Source organism: Schistocerca americana, chromosome 4 (assembly GCF_021461395.2).
Source record: "Schistocerca americana isolate TAMUIC-IGC-003095 chromosome 4, iqSchAmer2.1, whole genome shotgun sequence".
NCBI classification, from domain to species: Eukaryota; Metazoa; Arthropoda; class Insecta; order Orthoptera; family Acrididae; genus Schistocerca; species Schistocerca americana.
This window is the reverse complement of record NC_060122.1, coordinates 841,785,658-841,812,088: the sequence shown is the minus strand read 5'-3', so window position 1 is coordinate 841,812,088 and position 26,431 is coordinate 841,785,658. Positions and strand designations below refer to the sequence as shown.

At 44.7% G+C, this 26,431-nt stretch overlaps 1 protein-coding gene across 1 annotated transcript in view; it reads left to right on the top strand.

Annotated features, from left to right (window-relative positions):
• LOC124613855 (epithelial discoidin domain-containing receptor 1-like) overlaps nucleotides 1-26,431 on the top strand; it is a 616,622-nt gene that overhangs the window by 414,075 nt on the left and 176,116 nt on the right. Inside the window, 1 exon segment of the mRNA XM_047142580.1 lies at nucleotides 5,226-5,428. Within this exon segment, the coding sequence (XP_046998536.1) occupies nucleotides 5,226-5,428 (203 nt within the window).

The following is a 26,431-nucleotide window of genomic DNA, read 5'->3' as shown; positions in this document are numbered from 1 at the left end:
GACTTATTTAGTTTCATAATGGAAAAAAGGTCTTTGATACACATTCGTTGATCGAAATCCTCCAGGTTTTTGGCAACCTCATTGTGGAGACGTGGATACTCTTCCCAAGAAAACACTGCTGGAGAGCTATCGCAATATGGTTTGACTTCAAAACGGGAATTACATCGCAGATCAATTAGTTCCATCTGCACGTGCACAGGAGCACTTTGAACTGAACTGACCTGCAAACGGTCTGGAATACAACTGGAAAACTGATGTAAGATCGGTAGTTCCCTCAAAATGTTTAGCAAATTATCCTTTTACTTCTTCCAAGACTACAGTGAATTCTTCAGACCTCGCATTTTCTACAACGCCTTCTGCGACCCGATTCTCTTTCTAAATGCAGCCCCACCAAATCATAAGATAATTGGTTCTGTCGTTGCAGCACGTTACTGTGTGCAGTCAAGTCCACTTAAAATGCGAAGTCTGCAACCTATTCTGGATGTTCTAATTTTCGTTCTTGCAATCCCTTTTCCTTCAAAAAACGAGTAATAAGTCTTAAATTTGTTTCAGGCATTCCCCTTGACTTAACCAACGTATATTACAGTAATATATGAAGTCTTCATACTCTTCGTTCAGTTCCATCGACGACCGTTGCAACTGACAGTGGAGTAATGCGTGCGACTTCGGAAACTTTACTATTGCTCCACGAATTTCTTCACGTTCTCGATGCGTGAAAATTCAGCATAAAGTTATTCTTGATGTGCAGAGCAATGAAGCCCGTCTGTCGATCGTCGTAATTTTTTGCCCCTTCATCCTCAGCCAAACCTTCAAATTCTTTCTGCATGGTGCTGTAATATCATTTCACAGCAAATTTTCGGTACCTGTCGATTATGTGAATGCATAATAGATACTGCGAATTCTCGTCGCTCTCTTCTGTCATTCTCATTTAGTTTTAAAAGCTTGCGACGAAATTTCGCCAGTGTGTCTCTTTTTCTGCAAACAGTATAATTCTCGTCCCTCTCTTCTGTCATTCTCATTTAGTTTTAAAAATTTGCGACGATATGTCGCCGAGGGCCTCTTTTTGTGCAAACAGCCAGTGGACCTGTGAACGTCCTTCATACCAAAAGCAAAGAGTGCACCGTAAACAGCGCTGACACCACGATTCTGACGAAATGACGAAAGTTGTGCCTACTGAAAAACGGCGCAGCGCAGTACGAAACGAAATGTCGCTTAGTACCGAGTACCTCCGAAAAGGACCGAGGAAAGTCGATACTGCCTGACCGTCTGGCTCGCGTGCTGTTTGGCACGCCGTTCACGATGCGTGAAAATTCAGCATAAAGTGATTCTTGATGTGCAGAGCAATGAAGGCTGTCTGTTGATCGTCGTAATTTTTTGCCCCTTCATCCTCAACCAAACCTTCAAATTCTTTCTGCATGGTGCTGTAATATCATTTCACAGCAAATTTTCGGTACCTGTCGATTATGTGAATGCATAGTAGATACTGCGAATTCTCGTCGCTCTCTTCTGTCATTCTCATTCAGTTTTAAAAGTTTGCGACGAAATTTCGCCAGTGTGTCTCTTTTTCTGCAAACTCGCTGTGACACCATGCCTGAGGAGGAGGAGATGAATATTTAACGTCATTCCGACAGTGAGGTCATTAGAGATGGTGCACAAGCTCGGAGTAGGGAACATTGGAGAAGGAAACTGGCCGTGCCCTTTTGATGGAACCATCCCAGCATTTGCCTTAAGCGATTTAGAGAAAGCACGGAAAACCTACATCTGGATGGCGAGACGTGGGTTTGAGTCGTCGTCCCCCAGAATGCGAGTCCAGTGTGCTGACCAATGTACTACCCCGCACACTGACGCCACCTCCACAGTGTTTCACTGTTAGCACTGCACATGATGACATACAATGTCCTCCAGGCATCCTCCAAACCCAAACCCTTCCATCAGATTGCTGCAGTGTGTAGTGTGATTCATCACTCCCAGTCACTCGTCTCCAGTCGCCTACAGTAGAGAGGCGTCGCTCATTATACCTCCCAAGCATCGCTTACCACTGAGCACAGAAATGCGTGCCTCATGAGGACCTTCTTGACCAGTGCACCTCTGTCTCTTAACTCTCTGCGGACAGTCCTTGTGCTAGCTGGGTGGCTGTTAGCACTTTGGAACTCATGAACCAGTCCTTCTGCTGATTTGATGCGATTTTTACGACCAATGTCCTCAGTGCCATACGGTCCCTGCCCCTCAGTACAGGAGGCCTGCCTGCTCTTGATTTAGCTACGGTTGTTCCTTTACCTTTCTACTTCACAATCACACCTCCAGCAGTCGACAGGCACAGCTTTAGAATCGTTGAAAGTTCTCTGGCGGATTTGTTTCTCAGGTGACATCCATCCACTAGTCCACATTCTAAGTAACTGACCTCTTCTGGCCGATCGATGCTGCTGTTAACACTTTTCAATTGCCAATGCAGTACTACCAGCCCGCCCGCCCGGATAGCCGAGCGGTCTAACGCGCTGCTTCCCGAACGGCGAGGCGTGCCGGTCCCCGGCCCGAATCTCCCAGGCGGATTAGCGTCGAGGTCCGGTGTGCCGGTCAGCCTGTGGACGGTTTTTAAGGCGGTTTTCCATGTACCTCGACGAATGCGCGCTGGTTCCCCCTATTCCGCCTCAGTTACACTGTGTCGGCGATTGCTGCGCGAACACCGTCTCCACGTATGCGTACACCATAATTACTCTACCATGCAAACACTGGGGTTACACTCGTCTGGTGTGAGACATTTCCGGGGCGATCCACTGGGGGCCGAACCGCACGGTTGCCCTGGGTTCGTTGTGGGGCGGCGGTGACGTGGATGGCCTGCTGTGGCCCGTCGTCGGGTTGTGAACCACTGAGGGCCTCTCCGTCGATTCTACGTGCCCAGTTCAATACACACAACACACAATACACTACCAGAAGAGACGATGTTCATTATACATTAATTGTCGAATAATTAGGACCGATTCGTGTAGAGTAACGCTTGCGAGACAGGGAGGTGAGTGAGAGCCGGCTCGAATCTGTGCGGCACATTAACGACCGCAGGCCGGTAAGCCGGCCAGCTTGAGTGTTGCTTTTACGCGGTTTACAACGCTCGTTTAGGAAAATGCTGCGCTGACCGCCAAATTCCACCCCGGAGAATACAACACACAAACAATTAAATTACGGTAAGAGACGGATGTTCACACGACTGACATAAATTTGGCGCCCACAACTTTCCTTAGCTTACCTTGAGGACAATGACGTCAAGCAGGATATTTGGTCACAAAGTTATAAAACGAAACAGAATTTGTGAAATCCTGAAAGGCTTACCACTTACTAGGTGCGATAAACGCTAGGTGAAACAAAGGGGAACAGCTTACATACATCGTACAGACAATCCAAACACAGTCTACATCTACATCTACATGATTACTCTGCAATTCACATTTAAGTGCTTGGCAGAGGATTCATCGAACCACAATCATACTATCTCTCTACCATTCCACTCCCGAACAGCGCGCGTGAAAAACGAACACCTAAACCTTTCTGTTCGAGCTCTGATTTCTCTTATTTTATTTTGATGATCATTCCTACCTATGTAGGTTGGGCTCAACAAAATATTTTCGCATTCGGAACAGAAATCTGGTGACTGAAATTTCGGCTTTAACAGTACACCATGTTTCCTGGCCCCCCCCCCCCCCCTCCCCTCTCCAAGTAACTGAAGCGGCGTCTGCTGAAAATCATCCTGCGAATTTTAAAGAATGAACTCAGTGTATTTCATTATTATAAATTTCATTACAACTAGCTTAATACGTCTGACAAAATTTAAGGAGTTTCTCATGTTACAGTGTGTATTGTACTTTCTTTTCCATTTTCATTAACGTCTCAATTATGCAAAAATTTCTTCTTGTTGACCTCGTAATACAAAATTTTTATGTTACTCAGCTATACGTTTTTACCTATTGATATTTTTCTGAGCATTGAACTTCAGTCTTCATTTACATGGTCTTAGTATTAGTAGTTTCATCACATGACCACCTTAGAAATATTAAAAAATATTGAAATTCTTAGTATCGAAGAATGGTTTATGCACTGTTAGTGTGTCGTTTTTCACTATTTAAAGTACGAAAAGTATATTTTCAAACCAAAAAACGACGTTGGCACACACAAATTGTCTGTCCATCATTATTCCCCGATATAGTATTATTTCTTTGATTTACACAACCAGCCATGAAAAGCAATGTTTGATTTACGCACTTGCACGTCTCAAACGGTTCATAATATGACGTTATCGGAAAGCATAATAACTTTCTTTTAAACGTTTTTGGAAGGTGACCGTCAACAGGTGGTAAGTAATGTACAAAATGCATATCTGAACCATCAGCTGTTTGTATTCTAAACCCAAATATCTACCATTTTCGATCTTGGACCATCTTCACGGATGAAGGGTTAAAATGATTTGAGCCCCCGTATTGCATTAGTCATTACTTAAAATGTGTAGTGCTTGCCATGAATGTAAATAAACTTTAAAAGCAAACATACAAATATTAATTGTATACAGAGCAGTACTGTCTCATATATTTACATTCAAGGCATGCACTACACATTTTAAGTAATGACTAATGCAATATGCTGGCTCAATTCATTTAAACCCTTCATCAATGAAGACGGTCCAAGATCGAAGCTGGTAGATATTTCGGTTTAAAATACAAACAGCTGATGGTTCCAATATGCATTTTATATATCAACTTTCTATTGCATCAGTTACATCTCAGCCGCGCGGAGTAGCGGCGCGGTTTGAGGCGTCCTGTCACGGACTGCGCGGCCCCTCCCACCGGAGGTTTGAGTCCTTCTCGGGCGTGGGAGTGTGTGTGTTGTTGTTAGCATAGGTTAGTTTAAGTAGTGTGTAAGTCTAGGGACCGATGACCTGAGCAGTTTGGTCCCTTAGGAATCCACACACATTTCAACATTTAGTTACATCTCACTGATGAAGTAAGGGTTGGAACGGGACAGAGTCGACTTGTGATGAATTCCTTCAAACATCGCCCGACGACCTCGTATAGCAAACTTCATTTCACTCTCAAACAGTGAGTACTAGTAAATAGCGTAAATCATTAGGTCTTAAGGAGACGTCGAACTGTGTGGGAATGTAGATAGTGGTTGCGCTGTTACGTGGTAGCGAGGTCTCCCTCAGTGTGCTGAGTGGCTGCCGTGCTTTGGCGTGCCCGCAGACTTCACGAGCGTGGCCAGCTTCCAGGAGGAGGTGCGCTTCGCGTCGCCGTCTTTCCACAGCGCGGCGGCGGCGGCGGCGGTGGGGCGGCCGCCCTCGCAGTTCGAGTTGCAGCCGTTCGCGACGCCCACCAAGGCCGCCGCCCCCGCAAGCGCCACCCCCGCCGTGCCCGAGGCCTACTACGCCGCAACCGACATCGTCATGGTAAGCCGCTGCTCTCTCTCTCTCTCTCTCTCTCTCTCTCTCTCTCTCTCTCTCACTCTATGTTTCTCTTTCAGACCGCTAACGCTCTCTTAACCCTTTCGTGAGCCGTGGGAAACATGCTTCCCACTACAATGAACTCGCTCCTAGTCCCGTGGGATTCACAGTTCCCACCTCTGTACGGTGCTACCACCTAGTGAACAGTATAGGGTACTACTTCCAGTCGGAAGTTCCCGCCGTTTTTGCTGTACCTCCGCGCAGAGGCATTGTATAGCTGAGTGTTGCTCTGTAGAGAAGCCTTTCAGTGCTTTTGCGTGATTTTTTTTCCTCAAAGCTATAGTATAAGGTAAATACTTTTGATTTACCCAAATTTATGAAGGAGCACGTAAAATTGGAACGAGGAGAAATCCAGTTTGAAACAAAAGGAACCATTTCTGCAGTAAAATGGATGGATAGCCATCCAGTCACTTTCCTGTCCTCAATTCATGACCCATGAGAAACAGCCACAGTGAAAAGGGAAAACAAGGATGGTACTAGTACAGAGATTTCTTGTCCTCAAGTTGTGGCAGAATACAACAAAATAATGGGTGGTGTCGATAAGTTTGATCAATTACGAGAAAGGTATGCTATTGGCAGACGTTCTGTAAAATGGTGGCACAGAATATTTTATTTCCTGGTGGACGTTGCTGCAGTGAACAGTTTCATCCTGTGGAAAATAAGTAAAAGAGAAAGTGGACAGCACGATCAGATCACATACAGGATCCATCTAGCCAGACAATTGATCGCTGGCTTCTCATCCCAAAAAAGGCATGGACAAAAACCTGTCTTTCTGGCAAAAAGGGGTAAAGTACCTGAAGATTTTCGTCGTATGGCTGTAGGGGAACATCAACCCACTTTAGGAGAAACCTACTGGACGTGCCGTCATTGTCGTACCAAAGCTGCGGAAAAGAGCACTCGCTGTGAAACTTCATGGCAGATTAAAACTGTGTGCCCGGCCGAGACTCGAACTCGGGACCTTTGCCTTTCGCGAGCAAGTGCTCTACCATCTGAGCTACCGAAGCAAGACTCACGCCCGGTACTCACTGCTTTACTTCTGCCAGTACCTCGTCTCCTACCTTCCAAACTTTACAGAAGCTCTCCTGTTATTATTAACTGTACCATAAGCCGCCAGTCTAGCAGTGGGACAGGTCAGTTGAATCTGTGATGGACCTCCTGGTTCACGGTATTGGGAGCCTCGACTTGCGCCATAGGGTGGTGGGGTTTCGGGTTCCGCTGGATTGGTCAGGAGTCCACTACACACAGCAGGCAGCTACACGGGTAGCAGGGGTTGTTTGGCGTGAACTGGGCGTTTTTTTTTAGGTTAGATGGCCTCGGGCAAGTACAGAAAGGGCAACAGCCTCAAAGGGTGTGGGGCAAAGTCAGGACATGCGGGGACCAAGCAGCAATCGGTATTGTAAACTGTCGAAGCTGCGTTGGTAAAGTACCGGAACTTCGAGCGCTGATAGAAAGCACCGAAGCTGAAATCGTTATAGGTACGGAAAGCTGGCTGAAGCCAGAGATAAATTCTGCCGAAATTTTTACAAAGGCACAGACGGTGTTTAGAAAGGATAGATTGCGTGCAACCGGTGGTGGCGTGTTTGTCGCTGTTAGTAGTAGTTTATCCTGTAGTGAAGTAGAAGTAGATAGTTCTTGTGAATTATTATGGGTGGAGGTTACACTCAACAACCGAGTTAAGTTAATAATTGGCTCCTTTTACCGACCTCCCGACTCAGCAGCATTAGTGGCAGAACAACTGAGAGAAAATTTGGAATACATTTCACATAAATTTTCTCAGCATGTTATAGTCTTAGGTGGAGATTTCAATTTACCAGATATAGACTGGGACACTCAGATGTTTAGGACGGGTGGTAGGGACAGACCATCGAGTGACATTATACTGAGTGCACTATCCGAAAATTACCTTCAGCAATTAAACAGAGAACCGACTCGTGGAGATAACATCTTGGACCTACTGATAACAAACAGACCCGAACTTTTCGACTCTGTAAGCGCAGAACAGGGAAACAATGATAACAAGGCCATTGCAGCATCCCTGAATATGGAAGTAAATAGGAATATAAAAAAAGGGAGGAAGAGTAATAGGAGGCAGATTTCAGACTACCTAAACGACCAAAACGAAAATTTCTCTTCCGACACTGACAATGTTGAGTGTTTATGGAAAAAGTTCAAGACAACCATAAAATGCGTTTTAGATAGGTACGTGCCGAGTAAAACTGTGAGGGACGGGAAAAACCCACCGTAGTTCAACAACAAAGTTAGGAAACTACTGCGAAACCAAAGAGAGCTTCACTGCAAATTTAAACGCAGCCAAAACCTCTCAGACAAACAGAAGCTAAACGATGTCAAAGTTAGCGTAAGGAGGGCTATGCGTGAAGCGTTCAGTGAATTCGAAAGTAAAATTCTATGTACCGACTTGACAGAAAATCCTAGGAAGTTCTGATCTTACGTTAAATCAGTAAGCGGCTCGAAACAGCATATTCAGACACTCTGGGATGATGATGGCATTGAAACAGAGGATGACACGCGTAAATCTGAAATACTAAACACCTTTTTCCAAAGCTGTTTCACAGAGAAAGACCGCACTGCAGTTCCTTCTCTAAATCCTCGCACTCGCGAAAAAATGGCTGACATCGAAATAAGTGTCCAAGGAATAGAAAAGCAACTGAAACCACTCAACAGAGGAAAGTCCACTGGACCTGACGGGATGCCAATTCGATTCTACACAAAGTACGCGAAAGAACTTGCCCCCCTTCTAACAGCCGTGTGCCACAAGTCTCTAGAGGAACGGAAGGTTCCAAATAATTGTAAAAGAGCACAGGTGGTCCCAGTCTTCAAGAAGGGTCGTCGAGCAGATGCGCAAAACTATAGACCTATATCTCTAACGTCGATCTGTTGTAGAACTTTAGAACATGTTTTTTGCTCGCGTATCATGTCATTTCTGGAATCCCAGAATCTACTCTGCAGGAATCAACATGGATTCCGGAAACAGCGATCGTGTGAGACCCAACTCGCTTTATTTCTTCATGAGACCCAGAAAATATTAGATACAGGCTCCCAGGCAGATGCCATTTTCCTTGACCTCCGGAAGGCGTTCGTTACGGTTCCGCACTGTCGCCTGATAAACAAATTAAGAGCCTACGGAATATCAGATCAGCTGTGTGGCAGGATTGAAGAGTTTTTAGCAAACAGAACACAGCATGTTGTTCTCAATGGAGAGACGTCTACAGACATTAAAATAACCTCTGGCGTGCCACAGGGGAGTGTTATGGGACCATTGATTTTCACAATACATATAAATGACCTAGTAGATAGTGTAGGAAGTTCCATGTGGCTTTTCGCGGATGATGCTGTAGTATACAGAGACGCTGCAACGGATAGGCACTTGGTGCAGGGAGTGATAACTGACCCTTAACATAGATAAATGTAATGTATTCCGAATACATAGAAAGAAGGATCCTTTATTGTATGATTATATGATAGCGGAACAAACACTGGTAGCAGTTACTTCTGTAAAATATCTGGGAGTATACGTGCGGAACGATTGGAAGTGGAACGATCATATAAAATTAATTGTCGGTAAGGCGGGTGCCAGGTTGAGATTCATTGGGAGAGTCCTTAGAAAATGTAGTCCATCAACAAAGGAGGTGGCTTTCAAAACACTCGTTCGACCCATACTTGAGTATTGCTCATCAGTGTGGGATCCGTACCAGGTAGGGTTGACAGAGGAGATAGAGAAGATCCAAAGAAGAGCGACGCGTTTCGTCACAGGGTTATTTTGTAAGCATGATACCGTTACGCAGATGTTTAGCAAACTCAAGTGGCAGACTCTGCACCAGAGGCACTCTGCATCGTGGTGTAGCTTGCTGTCCCGGTTTCGAGAGGGTGCGTTTCTGGATGAGGTATCGAACATATTGCTTCCCCCTACTTATACCTCCAGAGGAGATCACGAATGTAAAATTAGAGAGATTCGAGCGCGCACGGAGGCTTTCCGGCAGTCGTTCTTCCCGCGAACCATACGCGACTGGAACAGGAAAGGGAGGTAATAACAGTGGCACGTAAAGTGCCCTCATCCACACACCGTTGGGTGGCTTGCGGAGTACAGATGTAGATGTAGATCAACTGATCCTTTTGTTGGTTCTTAGTAGAACAACTTTATAATTATAAATGAAAAGCAGAATATTTATGTTCTACACAGTTAATTTATTTTGTTAATCAGTTTCTGGCTTAAAAGGCCATTTGCAGACTTTAACTGACTGACGTCTTCGAAGAGGATGCAGTATTCATGAACAACACTGAAAAAAGCTTAAAACTGAATACAAACAGTCACAACCAGAATAAACGGAAGACGGTAAGTGCGATAGGATGACGAAATGTTTTTGTAGGCACTCGAAAGCGACTGAGAAATGGTGTTCAAATGGTTCAAATGGCTCTGAGCACTATGGGACTCAACTGCTGAGGTCATTAGTCCCCTAGAACTTAGAACTAGTTAAACCTAACTAACCTAAGGACATCACAAACATCCATGCCCGAGGCAGGATTCGAACCCGCGACCGTAGCGGTTTTGCGGTTCCAGACTGCAGCGCCTTTAACCGCACAGCCACTTCGGCCGGCGAGAAATGGTGTGTTTCGGTACTTGTTGACAGCAGGAAAAGCAGATCTGACATTGCAATGGACGTCACAGGATGAAATAGTTTGTTTCCGGTAAGGGAAATTCGAAATTTAGTATGAAATCGTCTGTTAGTACAAACATTCGTAGTGAGATTGTATACAGAGAAAGGGCACGCACTCGCTGTAAAGTGGGACGGGACAGGGAGGGTGCCCTACCACCGTACGTGATCTGAGGGACGTGTGGGCACCCGGAGCGGGTGGCCGAAGAAAGTGGACAAGGTTTATGAGTCACCAGAGCATATACGCATCCGCAAAAAAGTGCTTACAAGTGCTTTTAGACAAACATTTTTGTCTAGTACGATACTTTTAGCGTTAGAAGGAAGATATTACACACCAACCGTAAAGGCAGCTAAAAAATAATTGGATTATCAGAAAGAAGACTTGAGCTGGCCAGTTATGTATAACGAGTCGCCCGGAGCATACCTTTAGGGGTCTAGGGGTAGCTAGCATCTTTGACTCTCAACGAAAAAATTCTGAGTCACAATTTACACCTCGATCCCTACTGACAATTTTAAATTATAATAAAGAGTTATGACGACCAAAGACTTCAGGCACAAGCAGTCACGCTCAGTTAGCCAAAGATCCCTGTCAAAAAGAGAACGGAGGAGTGGACATATGGGCACCAATTTGTCTTTCAGTTGAGAATCTGCCCCTGGAGACAGAAGAATTAGCAATGGTCAACGTCACGAGGACGCAGACTGCAGTGGAAACCAGAGACTTGCGGACGTCTTGCAATACTTTGGCCAGGATGGTTCCTCGTAAAAGCGGACGGCCGATTTCCTCCCCCGTCCTTTGGTAATTCGAGCTTGTGCTTCGTCTTTAATAACAGTGCTTTCGGCGGGAGGTCAATCTTGCTATTCTTTCCCGCGATATAGTTCTTTGCGATATCATCTGCTAACAGCGTTGGTAGTTGACTCAGAGCACAGCTATCTACTTCCTTCAAGCCCTCTCACCTTCGATATACTGCTGGTACTTCCGACCTCTGCATACAGTGTCGTGTCTCACACCTCATCGACCGTGCACGCCGGATAATGAACTGCGACATAGCACTCCCGCTATTTTCCACTTAGCTCTGCTCCATTTGTCTCAAATTAGTGGCTAACAACCCGGAAAGGGAGCCCGACATAATAAAAAATATATTAATACATTGCAGTTTTATTGACTTCTTTTTAAACTTGGTGTATGACCGGAGTGAAAGTGAAGAAGAGTTACATGATCTGCTGAATGGAGTGAACAATCTAACGAGTACAGGATATGCACTGAGAATGAATCGAAAAAAGACAGAAGTAATGAGAAGCAGCAGAAATGAGAACAGCGAGAAACTTAACATCTGGATTGATGGTCGCGAAGTAGACGAACTTAAGGAATTCCACTACCTAGGCAGCAAAGTAACCAATGACGGACGGAGCAAGGAGGATATCAAAAGCAGACTAGCAATGGCAAACAGGGCTTTCCTGGCCAAGAGAATTCTACCAGTATCAAACATAGACCTTAATTTGAGGATAAAATTTTTGACAATGTACGTCTGGAGTACAGCGTTGAGTGGTAGTGGAACATGGACTGTGGGAAAGCCAGAATAAAAGAAAATCGAAGCATTTGAGATGTGGTGCTCCAGACGGTTGTTAAAAATTAGGTGGACTGATAAGGTAAGGAATGAGAAGGTTCTGCGCAGAATCGGAGAGGAAAGGAATGTGTGGAAAACACTGGTAAGGAGAAGGGACAGGATGATAGGACATCTGTTAAAACATGAGGGAATGACTTCCATGGTGCTAGAGGGAACTGTAGAGGGCAAAAACTGTAGAGGAGGACAGAGATTTGAATACATCGAGCAAATAAGTGAGGACCTAGGTAGCAAGTGCTACTCTGAGATGAAGGCACAGGAGAATAATTCGTGGCGGGCCACATGAAACCAGTCAGAAAACTGACGATCCAAAAACAAAGAAAAAATGACCGGAAAATGTTTCAGAATAAATAGTATAAAGGGTAAATGATTTTTTTAGTCATCAGTCTCCTGACTCGTTTGATGTGGTTCGCCACAACATCATTTCCTGTGCCAATGTTTTCATCTCAGCTTTATCACTTACACTCTACGTCCTCAATTATTTTCTGCTTGTGTTCCGGTCTCTGTCTTCCTCTCCACCTCCCCCCCCCCCCCCCCCAGTACCAAGGAAGTTGTTCCATCGTATCTTAACAAATGCCCCTACTTACTGTGGTGTCTTCCGTACGTACCTTTCTTCGCCAATTCATTCTTTATCTTACCATTGCAGCTAATTCTCAACAATATCCTCTAGCACAAGATCTCAAACGCTTCGATTCTTTTCTGTTCCGACTTTTCCACAGCTCATGATTCACTACTATGCTGTGCTCCAAACGTACGAATACATTCTCAGAAATATCTTCTTTAAATGAAGGGCTGTGTTTCATACCAGTAAATTTCTTTTGACCAGGACAGCTCTTCTTACATGTCTTAATATGACTTTTATGTCATCCTTTCTTCGTCCGTCACCGATTTTTTTGCTGCCAAGGTAGCAGCATTTCTTGAATTTGTCTACTTTGTGATTCGTAACTTTGATATTTCTCGTTGTTCTCATTTCTGCGGCATCTCATTACTTTTGTCTGTTTCCGGTTTACTTTGAGTCCACATTCTGTACTCAATAGATCGTTCATTCCATTCAACAGGTCCTGTAAAACTTCTTTCACTAAGGACAGCAATATCATCAGCAAATAATATTGTCTTTATTCTTTCAACCTGAATTTTAATTCCACCTTTGATCCTTTCTTTTACTTCTGTCATTGCGTCTTCAACATATACTCGTACGGTGAACAGTATGGGCGAAGGACTGCATACCTGCGTTACCCAATTTTTAATCCGAGCACTTCGTTCTTGGTCTTCCAATCTCACTGGTTCCTCTTGGTTCTGGTACATATTATATATTACCAGTCTTTCCCTGTAGCTTGGTCCTACTTTTCTCGGAATTTCGAATGTCTTGAACCATTTTACTATCCATCTCTTTTTTCCAGGTCGACAAATTCAATGAACGTGCCTTCATTTTTCTTCAGTCTTCATTCTATTATTATCCACAACTTCAGAATTGCCTCTCTGGTACCTCCACCTTTCCTAAAGTCAAACTGATCGCGGTCTAACAGATCCTAATTTATCCTTTCCATTATTCTGTATATTATTCTTCTCTGCAACTAGGATACATGAGCTGTTGAGCTGATAGTGCGATTCTTATGGCACTTCTAAGGTATTGCTATCATTGGAATTCTGTGGATGATTTTTTCCGAAAGTCTTATGGTACGCCGCCGTCTCATAAATTCTAAATACCAATCTGAATAGTCGGTTGGGTGCCATTTCCCCAGGGTTAAATATTATACTTTATTGCTGCAGGTTGCACATCATATATTTTTATTTTTTGTTTATTCCATGCGCTGTACTACGTGAAAATTGTAGTAACTGATAAATTTAAACATTATAAAATAGTTTCTAAACTGAAAAACGCAACAAATCCATCAACAGTCAATTACCTTTCAGTATCGGTCTAGGTCCGCCCGACTAGCCGCGCGGTTCAACGTGCTGCTTCTCGAGTGGGAAGGTGTGCCAGTCCCCGGCACGAATCCACCCGGCGGATTAGTGTCGAGGTCCGGTGTGCCGGCCAGCCTGTGGACGGTTCTTAAGAGGGTTTTCCTCGACGAATGTGCGCCGGTTCCCCTTAATCCGCCTCAGTTACACTATGTCGGCGACTGCTGCGCAAACACTGTCTCCACATACACGTACACCATAACTACTCTACTACTCAAACATTTGTGGTTACACTCGCCTATTATGAGACGTTCCCGGGGAAACGGGTGGGGGGCGTCCACTGGGGGCCGAACTGCACAATAACCCTGGGTTCAGTGTGGGGCGGCGGTGGGGTGGGTGGACTGCTTTGGTGTGCTGTGGCGTTCTGAACCACTGAGGGCTACGGCGGGACGAAGCCTCTTCGTCGTTTCTAGGCTCCCAGTTCAATACACAGTACACAATGGGTCTAATAAATCACATTTTTTTATACATCTTCTCTTTGCCATTTCTAATGAGGGGATTCTTCTAAATATGTTTCCATTTTATATCCTATTTGTCCTTACGCGTTGTTGTGCAGACATTATGAATAAGAACACAGAATGGAAGTTCACGCATTGCTGTGCAATGTTCTTAACAGTAACCCTTTTTCTACGGGTTCTGATAGTTTGTGGTAAAGGAAGCATAGTTACGTTGCGCTTGTTGATGTTAATGGACTCTTTTGCAAAGAATGTGGAAAGATCGATTAAATATGAGGCGGACATCTACTGGCATAACACACCTTTAGCTATGTTACTTTGTGTAAGCCAAGAAATGGAGCGATCTGTGTCGTGGCAGCAAACTCCGTCTTCACACACACACAAGGCTTTTCTCCTTATTCCGTAAAAAAAAAAAATCGTCATATGGTGTATTACTGTACTCTCCATGAAACGTTAAAAATCACATCATTCCAATGAACCTAATGACTCGCAGTAGATATACTACATTTCGCTCCATGCAAAATTTTAGGGTTTTAACAATACAACTAAATTAACTGAACACCTGCTGTTGCTTAGGTATGTCTTTATTCCAATCTTCTATTAATCCATCTCCTCCACCCCCTCCCCCCTCTCTGGCGATCTCCACCACCCTCTCTCTCTGTGCATCTCCTCCACCCCTCACTTTCCATCCATCTCCTATTGCCCCCTCTCTCTCTGTCCATCTACTCCTTCTCCCTCAGGCCATCTCCTCCTCTCTCCCTAACTACATTTTCTCCTCGCTCACTATCTCCTCATCACGAACTCCATCTCCTGCTCCCCTGTCTTGGTCCATCTCGTCCTTCACCGTTCCTCTGTCCATGCCCACCTCCCCCTCTCTCTTCCCATCTACTCCTCTTTCCCTTCTCTGTTCATCTGCTCCTCCTCTATCTCTCCAACTGATATTCCTCAACTCTGTCCATCTGCTCCTACCTCTAAGTCCATCTCCTTCCTCCCTTCTCTCTGGCAGCCTCATCTGCCTCATCTCTCTTTCCCTCTCATTCTTACTGTCCATTCCCTCTTTCCTTTCTGTTTCCATCCGCTCTTTCCTCTGTGTCCATTTACTCCTCTTTCCTCTCTCTGTCCTTCTCGTCCTCCTCCTCCCACTCTCTATCTCCTGTTCCTCCTCCTCCTCTCTCTGCCCATCTCTTCCTACCCCACCTTTCTCTGTCCATTTCCTCCTTTCTCTGTCCATTTGCACCATCCCAATACGAGGTCTCTGTTGATCCATTGTGGACATGGAACAGCGTCTTGTCAATTATTTAATAATGAAATTAGCCAACTGCTGTACAGCAGAGACGTTATTTTATTTCATTTTTAGTATCAATTTCGGCATTCCATTATGCCATCTTCAGGCTCCATATGCATCTCTCAAAACTAAAGGATATCGGCATACTGGACCATATGTTCCTGGAGTTGTGAATGCCGTTGATTACCACCACAGTATTTCTTTCCAGATAGTAAGTAGTATGGATGAAGAGTCGCCAGGGATCAAGACGAGCTTTTTACCCGTGGCTTTGCCCATGTACGAACTTCTCACATATACAAAATGGTTCAAATGGCTCTGAGCACTATGCGACTTAACATCTGTGGTCATCAGTCCCCCAGAACTTAGAACTAATTAAACCTAACTAACCTAAGGACATCACACACATCCATGCCCGAGGCAGGATTCGAACCTGCGACCGTAGCAGTCGCGCGGTTCCGGACTGCGCACCTAGAACCGCTAGACCACCGCGGCCGGCTCTCACATATACATTTCACGTATATTTAACATATGTCACACCTATTTGTACACATGCTTCACCTCTATCTCTAGCGAATTTAATCCTGCAGTTTCGTTTTCCTGTAGGGCAATGTTTACGTCATATCTCTTGCACTATAAATCTTGCAATGATATAAATCCGCAGGCACGTCCAATTGTATAAGTCAATACTGTCTGTGAAACGTGTTGCGAATAGAGATAGTAGTAATGAAGTAATAAATTAAAATTTCATGCATGGTGCTGTTGTTTTTTACGCATCTCAATGCTGATGATGTCATATCCCCTGAACCATGTGTTGTACAATGATATACTTTTGCAAGTTAGCGCAATTGATATGTGAATACTGTCTGCAAAATGTGTTGCAAGTGTAGTTAGTAGTAAATAATTAATAAATTAAAAGTTAATGGCTGATTGGGCAGTTTTACAGCAGGAACAGTGAAAATGTAATAACCGACAAACCCATATTCCTTTGTCGTTTTGTGGAGCGGGGGGGGGGGGGGGTCAGCGAGAAAAGTCTCGTAAAGTCTGCAAATTATGTATAAAGTTGGTTGCAAGTCACTAAATACTCTCGTTCATCAAAAAATGAGGGAGTATAGTCTGCCTATTTTCGCGTCGTGAGCCATTCTTGTTCTCCAGCCCAACCCGTTTCAGAGGTAGGAGTGCCTTACCCCAACAGTGGTTCTTTCCGGACAGTAAATGATACGTATACTAAGTTTGCTTGAAATTGGTCCAGTAGTTTAGGAGGGCATGTGGAACACACATACACACGTCCACTTGTATAACACGTATGGATACTTACCCAGTAGCCAGCTACAACATGTAGGAAACATATATTACTAGTGAAAATAATAAGACTGTTACAACTTACATTATTCACGTTGTATTTTAGAATTCCATTTGTGAAGAAGCTCCTCGCGCTCGCTCGCTCGCTCGTGATATTCGCGAGGCTTCCCACCTAGCTCTTTATGCAGTTTAAGAATGCCTGCAGTTCGTGCTTCACGTTTGGCATGTGTTTTTGCGATAGTCTCGTTGATCCGCTTTGCCTCTCGTTGTCACTGAATTCATCTTGTTGCCGCGTGATTCCCACTGCACGTTCATGACAACACTCTCATTACGCAATCATTATACAGTAATTAATTATATTATAATTACTTTACTATCACGTCTTTGTAATAGTAGAAAAGAGTTGATATACTGGAAAATTTCCCAAACAGATGAAGTAATTTATTACTAACGTCAAGAAAGGGAGGTATAAAGTCTAAATTGGGCAGAACCCGAAATTTTACATACAGTAAGCTGTCTATAGGCTGATTTTTCTATATTTTCGATAATGACAGAGTGATTTCGGTAAAAACTAATTCTGTAGAAAACTGATTGAAATCTTTGTAGATTATCTGTCACTAAGTTTTGATTTAACAGCTTTGAAATTGTAATATATTGAAGAAGCTGGAAATTAGTGGTGTACTGTGGCTTATGCAAGTTTTGGTTATTGTGTCATAAATATTTCAGCCAAATTCGACATTTGAAACCCTTTCAGCGCACGCAGACGTTCGTGACGTGTCATTAATAAATTCTCTTCGTTCTATTTTACATGAGAGCGTGGTACTTTTTACTGGGTTTCGCTCAGGTAAAGATCCCATTAAAGTAGAACATTATTATTTCAATGCATACTCCGTAATGGGCAGACTGTGGTCAGTTTTAATGATCATAATGACTACTGTAATTAGGGGCACTAGCTGTTCACAGCAGGAACTTCCCTATGCCGGCCGCACCCGTCAACAGAACTTACGCACGTCGACTGCTAGAGAAGGAGCCCAGCCAGCTAGAAGATGCAATCTCCTTGTCTGTCTCGGATGTGGACAAACCTGTTTAACTGTCAACAATGAAGGATTTTGAATTCAAAAGGATCTTTTAAAATTTGAGTTAAGTATTCTGAATTCATATTAATTGTTGTCCATAAAACTATCTGTGTGTAACACAAGAAGGTAGGTGGACTTGCTTAGGTGTACAGAACTAATTTAGATTATTAGGACAGACTGCTAAAACTACAGTAGGGCAAGTAATAATATAGAACTTCGCCGACTGCAATTTAGCTGTCAGTTTTTTTTTTAAATTAATGAAGCTCTGATGCTAGTGAACTCTGAAAACCAGTTGCGGGAAGGAATTTGTGGTGTCACCGTTAGACACCACACTTGCTAGGTGGTAGCCTCTAAATCGGCCGCGGTCCGGTAGTATACGTCGGACCCGCGTGTCGCCACTATCAGTGATTGCAGACCGAGCGCCGCCACACGGCAGGTCTAGTCTAGAGAGACTCCCTAGCACTCTCCCCAGTTGTACAGCCCACTTTGCTAGCGATGGTTCACTGCCTACATACGCGCTCTCATTTGCAGAAACGACAGTTTAGCATAGCCTTCAGCTACGTCATTTGCTACGACCTAGCAAGGCGACATTGCTATCCTCAGTGAAAGTGAACAAGAAATACAGGAGGTGCTGAATGGAACCAACAGTCTAAAGAGTACAAAATATGGATCGAGAGTAAACAGAATTTAGGCAAAGCAGTAGAAATGAGATTAGTGATAAACTTTCCATAAAAATGGGGATCTCAAACTGTACGCAGTTAACGAGTTGTTCTACCATGAAGGCAAAAGTAACGCGTGAAAGTGAAGTATGACGGACGAAATAAGGACGATGCAAAAAGCAGAACAGCACAGATGATGAGGACGTTCCCGGCTAAGAGAAGTCTGCTAGTGTCAAACATGGGCCTTAATATGATTAAAAAGAATTTTGAGAATGTACATTTGGAGCACAGCAATGTGTAATACTGAATCATGGACTGTACGAAAACCGAAAAAGAAGAGAATCGAAGAGGCTGAGGTGTGCTGCTATAGAAAGATGTCGAAAATTAGGGATGTCGAAAATTAGGTAGACTTACAAATAAAAGAAAGAGAAGCGTGTAACATTCTTTATCCCTGAAAACATGTAGACCACGTTCAGTGGATGTCACAGAAAAGTGATTTGTAGTATTTGTTACTTGAATTTTGAAGGACTTGGCGGTTGGTTAAGAAAAGAAGCACTATAATACGATTCAAGAGCCAATTTTTATTAACACTTTCCGTCACGCGGTTTCGCATTTCTAACCCAAAAAAGTCTCACCATAAGGGGATTATCCTAATAGGGCTGAAATCAGAAGGAGGTGACGTAAACGTACGGACAAATAAACTATTACAATTTCAGAAAAATTGGATAATTTATTCAGGAGAAAGAGCTTCACAAATTGAGCAAGTCAATAACGCTTTCGTCCACCATTGGTCCTTATGGAAGCAGTTTTAGGGCGTGGCGCTGATTGATAGAGCTGTTGCGAGTCGTCCTGAAGAATAGCGAGTCAAATTCTATCCAACTGTGGTGTTGGATCGTCAGAATCCCGAACTGGTTGGAAGATCGTGCCAATAATGCTCCAAACACTCGCGTCCCATACAGATGGGAATTATCTTGCTGAAATGGAAGCCCAGGTTAGCTTGGCATAACGGGCAATAAAATGGGGCGTAGAATATCGTCGACGTGCTGTCAAGATACCGCGAATGGCAACCAAAGGAGCCCAGCTTTTAAATGAAATGGAAACCCAAACAATCCATCATGGGCGTCTCCAGATACATCTTCGCTGGTCATCTGGGCCTAGTTCAAAGCGAGACTCAACACTGTAGACAATTCTACTCCAGTAAATGAGATTTAAGGCAGAAGAAGTGTCTGGAAACGGCCTGGACAGCTGTGGTATACCGACCTGACTGTCGCCAATCATACAGGATTGATTGTCTCGGATGTCGTCTCATGTCATGGCAGCACACCTTTGTTTGTCATCCATGGTGCCCTCACAGCACCGCGCTACGTCGACAGTATTCTGCACCCCGTTTCGTTGCCTTTCATGGCAAGCCACCCTGGGCTTACATTTAAGCAAGACAATACCCGCCCCCACACGACGAGAGTTTCTGCTGCTTCTCTTCGTACTTGCCAAAGCCTGCTTTCACCACCAGTATCGCCAGATCTCTCCCCAAACGAGAACGTTTTGAGCGTTATGCACAGGGCCCACCAACCAGCTTGGGATTTTGAGGACCACCAGTTGCACAGAATTTGGCACGAAATCTGCCAGGAGGACATCCAACAAGTCTTGTCAATCAGCGCCAAGCTGGAAAATTGGTTCCATAACGGCCAGAGGTGGCCCAACGCGTTACTGAATTTCTCAATTTGTGAAGCTCTTTCTCTTTAATAAATCGTTCAGTTTTTCTGAAAATGTAATCATTCGTTTGTCCACACATGGGCATCACATCTACCGATTTCCGTCTCATTGGATAATTACTTCGTGGTGCGACTCTTTTTTTTTTTTGTCTTACAGTGTATTTTTATGTCACTAAATTACTTTAAAGGAGCAATGCCACTTTCTTACGGGTAGCCTATTATACCAGGTACGTGACACAGATACAATCAAAATTTAAACCGAGAGCACGGCAGGAAGACGACAATCGGTGATGGAGCCCGAAGAGCAGTCTGAGCAGAACCCTGATCAGAAAGGTTGCTCTCGCGCAGTGCTAAACGCCGCGCGTGTATACCTGTACCTCCGACACAGCCACTCACTCTCTACAGTGTTGATACAAGGTGTTTCAAAAATGACCGGTATATTTGAAACGACGATAAAAACTAAACGAGCAGCGATAGAAATGCACCGTTTGTTGCAATATGCTTGGGACAACAGTACATTTTCAGGCGGACAATCTTTCGAAATTACAGTAGTTACAATTTTCAACAGCAAATGGCGCTGCAAGTGATGTGAAAGATATAGAAGACAACGCAGTCTGTGGGTGCGCCATTCTGTACATCGTCTTTCTGCTGTAAGCGTGTGCTGTTCAGAACGTGCAAGTGTGCTGTAGACAACATGGTTTATTCCTTAGAACAGAGGATTTTTCTGGTGTTGGAATTCCACCGCCTAGAACACAGTGTTGTTGCAACAAGACGAAGTTTTCAACGGAGGTTTAATGTAACCAAAGGACCGAAAAGCGATACAATAAAGGACCTGTTTGAAAAATTTCAACGGACTGGGAACGTGACGAATGAACGTGCTGGAAAGGTAGGGCGACCGCGTACGGCAACCACAGAGGGCAACGCGCAGCTAGTGCAGCAGGTGATCTGACAGCGGCCTCGGGTTTCCGTTCGCCGTGTTGCAGCTGCGGTCCAAATGACGCCAACGTCCACGTATCATCTCATGCGCCAGAGTTTACACCTCTATCCATACAATATTCAAACGCAGCAACCCCTCAGCGCCGCTACCATTGCTGCACGAGAGACATTCGCTAACGATATAGTGCACAGGATTGATGACGGCGATATGCATGTGGGCAGCATTTGGTTTACTGACGAAGCTTATTTCTACCTGGACGGCTTCGTCAATAAACAGAACTGGCGCATATGGGGAACCGAAAAGCCCCATGTTGCAGTCTCATCGTCCCTGCATCCTCAAAAAGTACTGGTCTGGGCCGCCATTTCTTCCAAAGGAATCATTGGCCCATTTTTCAGATCCGAAACGATTACTGCATCACGCTATCTGGACATTCTTCGTGAATTTGTGGCGGTACAAACTGCCTTAGACGACACTGCGAACACTTCGTGGTTTATGCAAGATGGTGCCCGGCCACATCGCACGGCCGACGTCTTTAATTTCCTGAATGAATATTTCGATGATCGTGTGATTGCTTTGGGCTCTCCGAAACATACAGGAGGCGGCGTGGATTGGCCTCCCTATTCGCCAGACATGAACCCCTGTGACTTCTTTCTGTGGGGACACTTGAAAGACCAGGTGTACCGCCAGAATCCAGAAACAATTGAACAGCTGAAGCAGTACATCTCATCTGCATGTGAAGCCATTCCGCCAGAGACGTTGTCAAAGGTTTCGGGTAATTTCATTCAGAGACTACGCCATATTATTGCTACGCATGGTGGATATGTGGAAAATTTCGTACTATAGAGTTTCCCAGACCGCAGCGCCATCTGTTGTTGAAAATTGTAACTACTGTAATTTCGAAAGTTTGTCTGCCTGAAAATGTACTGTTGTCCCAAGCATATTGCAACAAACGGTGTATTTCTATCGCTGCTCGTTTAGTTTTTATTGCCGTTTCAAATATACCGGTCATTTTTGAAACACCCTGTACAAATAAATAAGTCCTCTTGTGACGTGTTACGATTATGCAGCTTACACTACGTATCTGGCCCTCTTTGTCCGTGATATATAACAGGCTCTAGATACCGGCTCCCACGTTGATGCCTTATTTCTCGACTTCCGAAAGGCGTTCGACTCAGTTCCGCACTGTCACTTGCTCCAAAAAGTGCTCGCATACGGTCTATGCGATGACGTATACAGTTGGGTAGAAAGCTTTCTGACAGACAGGGAGCAGTATGTCGTCGTGAACGGGGTGACTTCAAGAGAAACGAGCTTAACTTCAACAGTGCCCCAGGGCAGCGTAATAGGTCCGCTGCTTTTTACAATTTCTATAAACCAACTGGTTGATGGTATTGACAGCGGCATTAGATGTTTGCCGAAGATGCTGTAGTCTACAGGAAAGTAGTATCACACGAAAGCTGTGAACAAATCAACGAGGGTTTACAGAAAACTAATGCGTGGTGTAATGACTGGTGGTTATCTTTCAATATTAGTAAGTGTAACCTACTGCGTGTGTAACAAGGCGAAAACCCCATTAATGTAGGACTACAAAATAAATGCACAGTCTCTGGAATTGGTAACATCCGTCAAGTATCTGGGTGTGACTATTCGAAATGATCTCAAATGGAATGATCAGATTACACAAGTAACGGGTAAGGCGAAATCTAGATTGCGGTTTATTGGTAAAATCCTGAAGCGATGCAGTCCTTCAACACATGAAATTGCTTACAATACGTTAGTTCGTCCAGTCTTACAGTATTGTTCGTCTGTATGGTGCCCTTACCAGTTGGTTCTGATTCAAGAGATTGAGAAGGTCGAAAGAAGCGCGGCAAGATTCGTGACTGGTACATTTACATCGTGAGAGCGTTACGAATCTCATAGAAAGTTTGAAGTGGGACACACTTGCAGATAGACGACGCGCGAAACGGAAGGTCCTACTCACTAAATTCCGAAATCCGATGTTCGCCGAGGATGTAGAGCATATTACCACCAACTTTCAAATCCTTCGATGATCAACATTCGAAGACAAGGGAAGCTAGAGCTTGTGCTGAGGGGTTCAGACAGTCGTTTTTCCCTCGCGCGATCCACGACTGCAACACAGGGGGGGAAATATGACTTTGGCGCGAATTGTACCCTCCGCCTCACACAACCTGGTGCCTATCGGAGTATACAGGGTGGTCCATTGATCGTGACTGGGCGAAATATCTCACGAAATAAGCGTCAAACGAAAAAACTACAAAGAACGAAACTTGTCTAGCTTGAAGCGAGAAACCAGATGGCGCTATGGTTGACCCACTAGATGGCGCTGCCATAGGTCAAACGGATATCAACTGCGTTTTTTAAAATAGGAACCCCCATTTTTATTACATATTCGTGTAGTACGTAAAGAAATATGAATGTTTTAGTTGGACAACTTTTTTCGCTTTGTGATAGATGGCGCTGTAATAGTGACAAACATACGGCTCACAACTTTACATGAACAGTTGGTAGCAGGTAGGTTTTTTAAATTAAAATACAGAACGTAGCTACGTTTGAACATTTTATTCGGTTGTTCCAATGTGATACATGTACCTTTGTGAACTTATCATTTCTGAGAACGCATACTGTTACAGCGTGATTACCTGTAAATATCATAATAATGCAATAAATGCTCAAAATGATGTCCGTCAACCTCAATGCATTTGGCAATACGTGTACCGACATTCCTGTCAACAGCAAGTAGTTCGCCTTCCGTAATGTTCGCACATACATTTACAATGCGCTGACGCATGTTGTCAGGCGTTGTCGGTGGATCACGATAGCAAACATGCTTCAACTTTCCCCACAGAAAGAAACGTGTAACGACATTCCTCTCAACAGCGAGTAGTTCGCCTTCCGTAATGTTCGCACATGCATTTACAATGCGCTGACGCATGTTGTCAGGCGTTGTCGGTGGATCGCGATATGAAATATCCTTCAACTTCCCCACAGAAAGAAATCCGGGGACGTCAGATCCGGTGAGCGTGAGGGCCAAGGTATGGTGCTTCGATGACAAATCCACCTGTCATGAAATAAGCTATTCAATGCTGCTTCAACCGCACGCGAGCTATGTGCCGGACATCCATCATGTTGGAAGTACATCGCCATTCTGTCATGCAGTGAAACATCTTGTAGTAACATCGGTAGAACATTACGTAGGAAATGAGGATACATTGCACCATTTAGATTACCATCAATAAAATGGGAGCCAATTATCCTTCCTCCCATACATTAACCCGCCAAGGTCGCTGATGTTTCACTTGTCGCAGCCATCGTGGATTTTTCGTTGCCCAATAGTGCATATTACGCCGGTTTACGTTACCACTGTTGGTGAATGACGCTTCGTCGCTAAATAGAACGCGTGCAAAAAATCTGTGATCGTCCCGTAATTTCTGTTGTGCCCAGTGGCAGAACTGTACACGACGTAAAAAGTCGTCGCCACGCAATTGCTGGTGAATACAAATATGGCACGGGTGCAATCAATGTTGATGTAGCATTCTCAACACCGACGTCTTTGTGATTCCCTATTTTCGCGCAATTTGTCTTCTACTGATGTGCGGATTAGCAGCGAGAGCAGCTAAAACACCTACTTGGGCATCATCATTTGTTGCAGGTCGTGGTTGACGTTTCACATGTGGCTGAACAATTCCTGTTTCCTTAAATAACGTAACTATCCGGCGAACGGTCCAGACACTTGGATGATGTCGTCCAGGGTACCGAGCAGCGTAGATAGCACACGCCCTTTGGGCATTTTGATCACAATAGCCTTACATCAACAAGAAATCGACCTCTTCCGCAATTCGTAAACGGTCCATTTTAACACGGGTAATGTATCACGAAGCAAATACCTTCCGCACTGGTGGAAGTTTACGTGATACCACGTACTTATACGTATGTGACTATTACAGCGCCATCTATCACAAAGCGAAAAAAGTGGCCCAACTGAAACATTCATATTTCTTTACGTACTACACGAATATGTAATAAAAATGGCGGTTCCTATCTTTAAAAAAACGCAGTTGATATCCGTTTGACCTATGACAGCGCCATCTAGCGGGCCAACCATAGCGCCATCTGGTTTCCCCCTTCAAGCTAGACGAGTTTCGTTCTTTGTAATTTTTTCGTTTGATGCTTATTTCGTGAGATATTTGGCCCGGTCACTATCAATGGACCAGCCTGTATACGTAGATGTGTCTTACAAGGTTAGTCGCAGAATCGGGGATGAAAGGAACATGTGAATGGTATGATATGCGTTAAGACATGAGGGAAGAAGCAGTAAGGTGATGTAGAGGGTAAAAACAGTAGGAGAAGGCAGGGATTGTAATACATCCAATAAATAACTGAGGACGTAGGGTGTAGGTGCTACTCTGAGATGGGACACATCTCTACAAAGGTATAGCCGATACTTCCGTCCGTTTTTAAAGCCAGCGGGATGACCCTGCGGCTACAGACGTGTCGTTAAAGTCCGCAGTACGCCCCGCGCTGATGGAGTGGGAGGCCCCTGGGGTGTCCCGGCTGATGCCCTGGGTGACGGGCAGTAAACATCGGCGGCGGATCGCGACAGACTGTGACGTCACCGCAGCCCCGCCGACGAGCCGGAGGCGCGGTCCCAGGCGGGGTCGTTGCGTCCGCGAAATACGGCCGGAGCCGCGCCAACCCGGAGGATGGAGGTGGATTTGCGCGCTCCCGGCTCTGCCCGACTCTGTCACCGCCGGCTGCTCCAAATCCCGGCTTTAGCTAACTACGGCCCCGGGTCACACATTTCCCGTCCGGAGGTCTCGGGGTCTCGCACCGCGGCACAATATACTACCTGCGAGACAGCACTCCACTCTGTCACGACGCGATTCGCAGTCCATCTTTTCTGTGCCAACTCTTACGGTTTTCTCTTTCAGCTTTATAGTCACTGCGCTGTGCTGTTATTCCACTATCCCCCATATCCTAACATTCTGATTAAGCAGTTCCAGGAATCGCCATAAAGATTTAAGTATCGCCTCGAAAAAGTAAATATGCGTCCGCGATGCTTGTCTCCTTTACACACTCATCCTTCAGTGCAATATATTTTTCTCCAGCTGTGGACGACCTGGCGGAGACCTTGGTTATAGAAGTCTGCTTCTTGCTGTTCGTGGAAGGTTCCCCTCCAAGACCTCGTCACAAAATAAAGCAAACTCGTACGGCACGAATGACTGGGGGACCCCGAAGCACATGTATAGCCACCTAA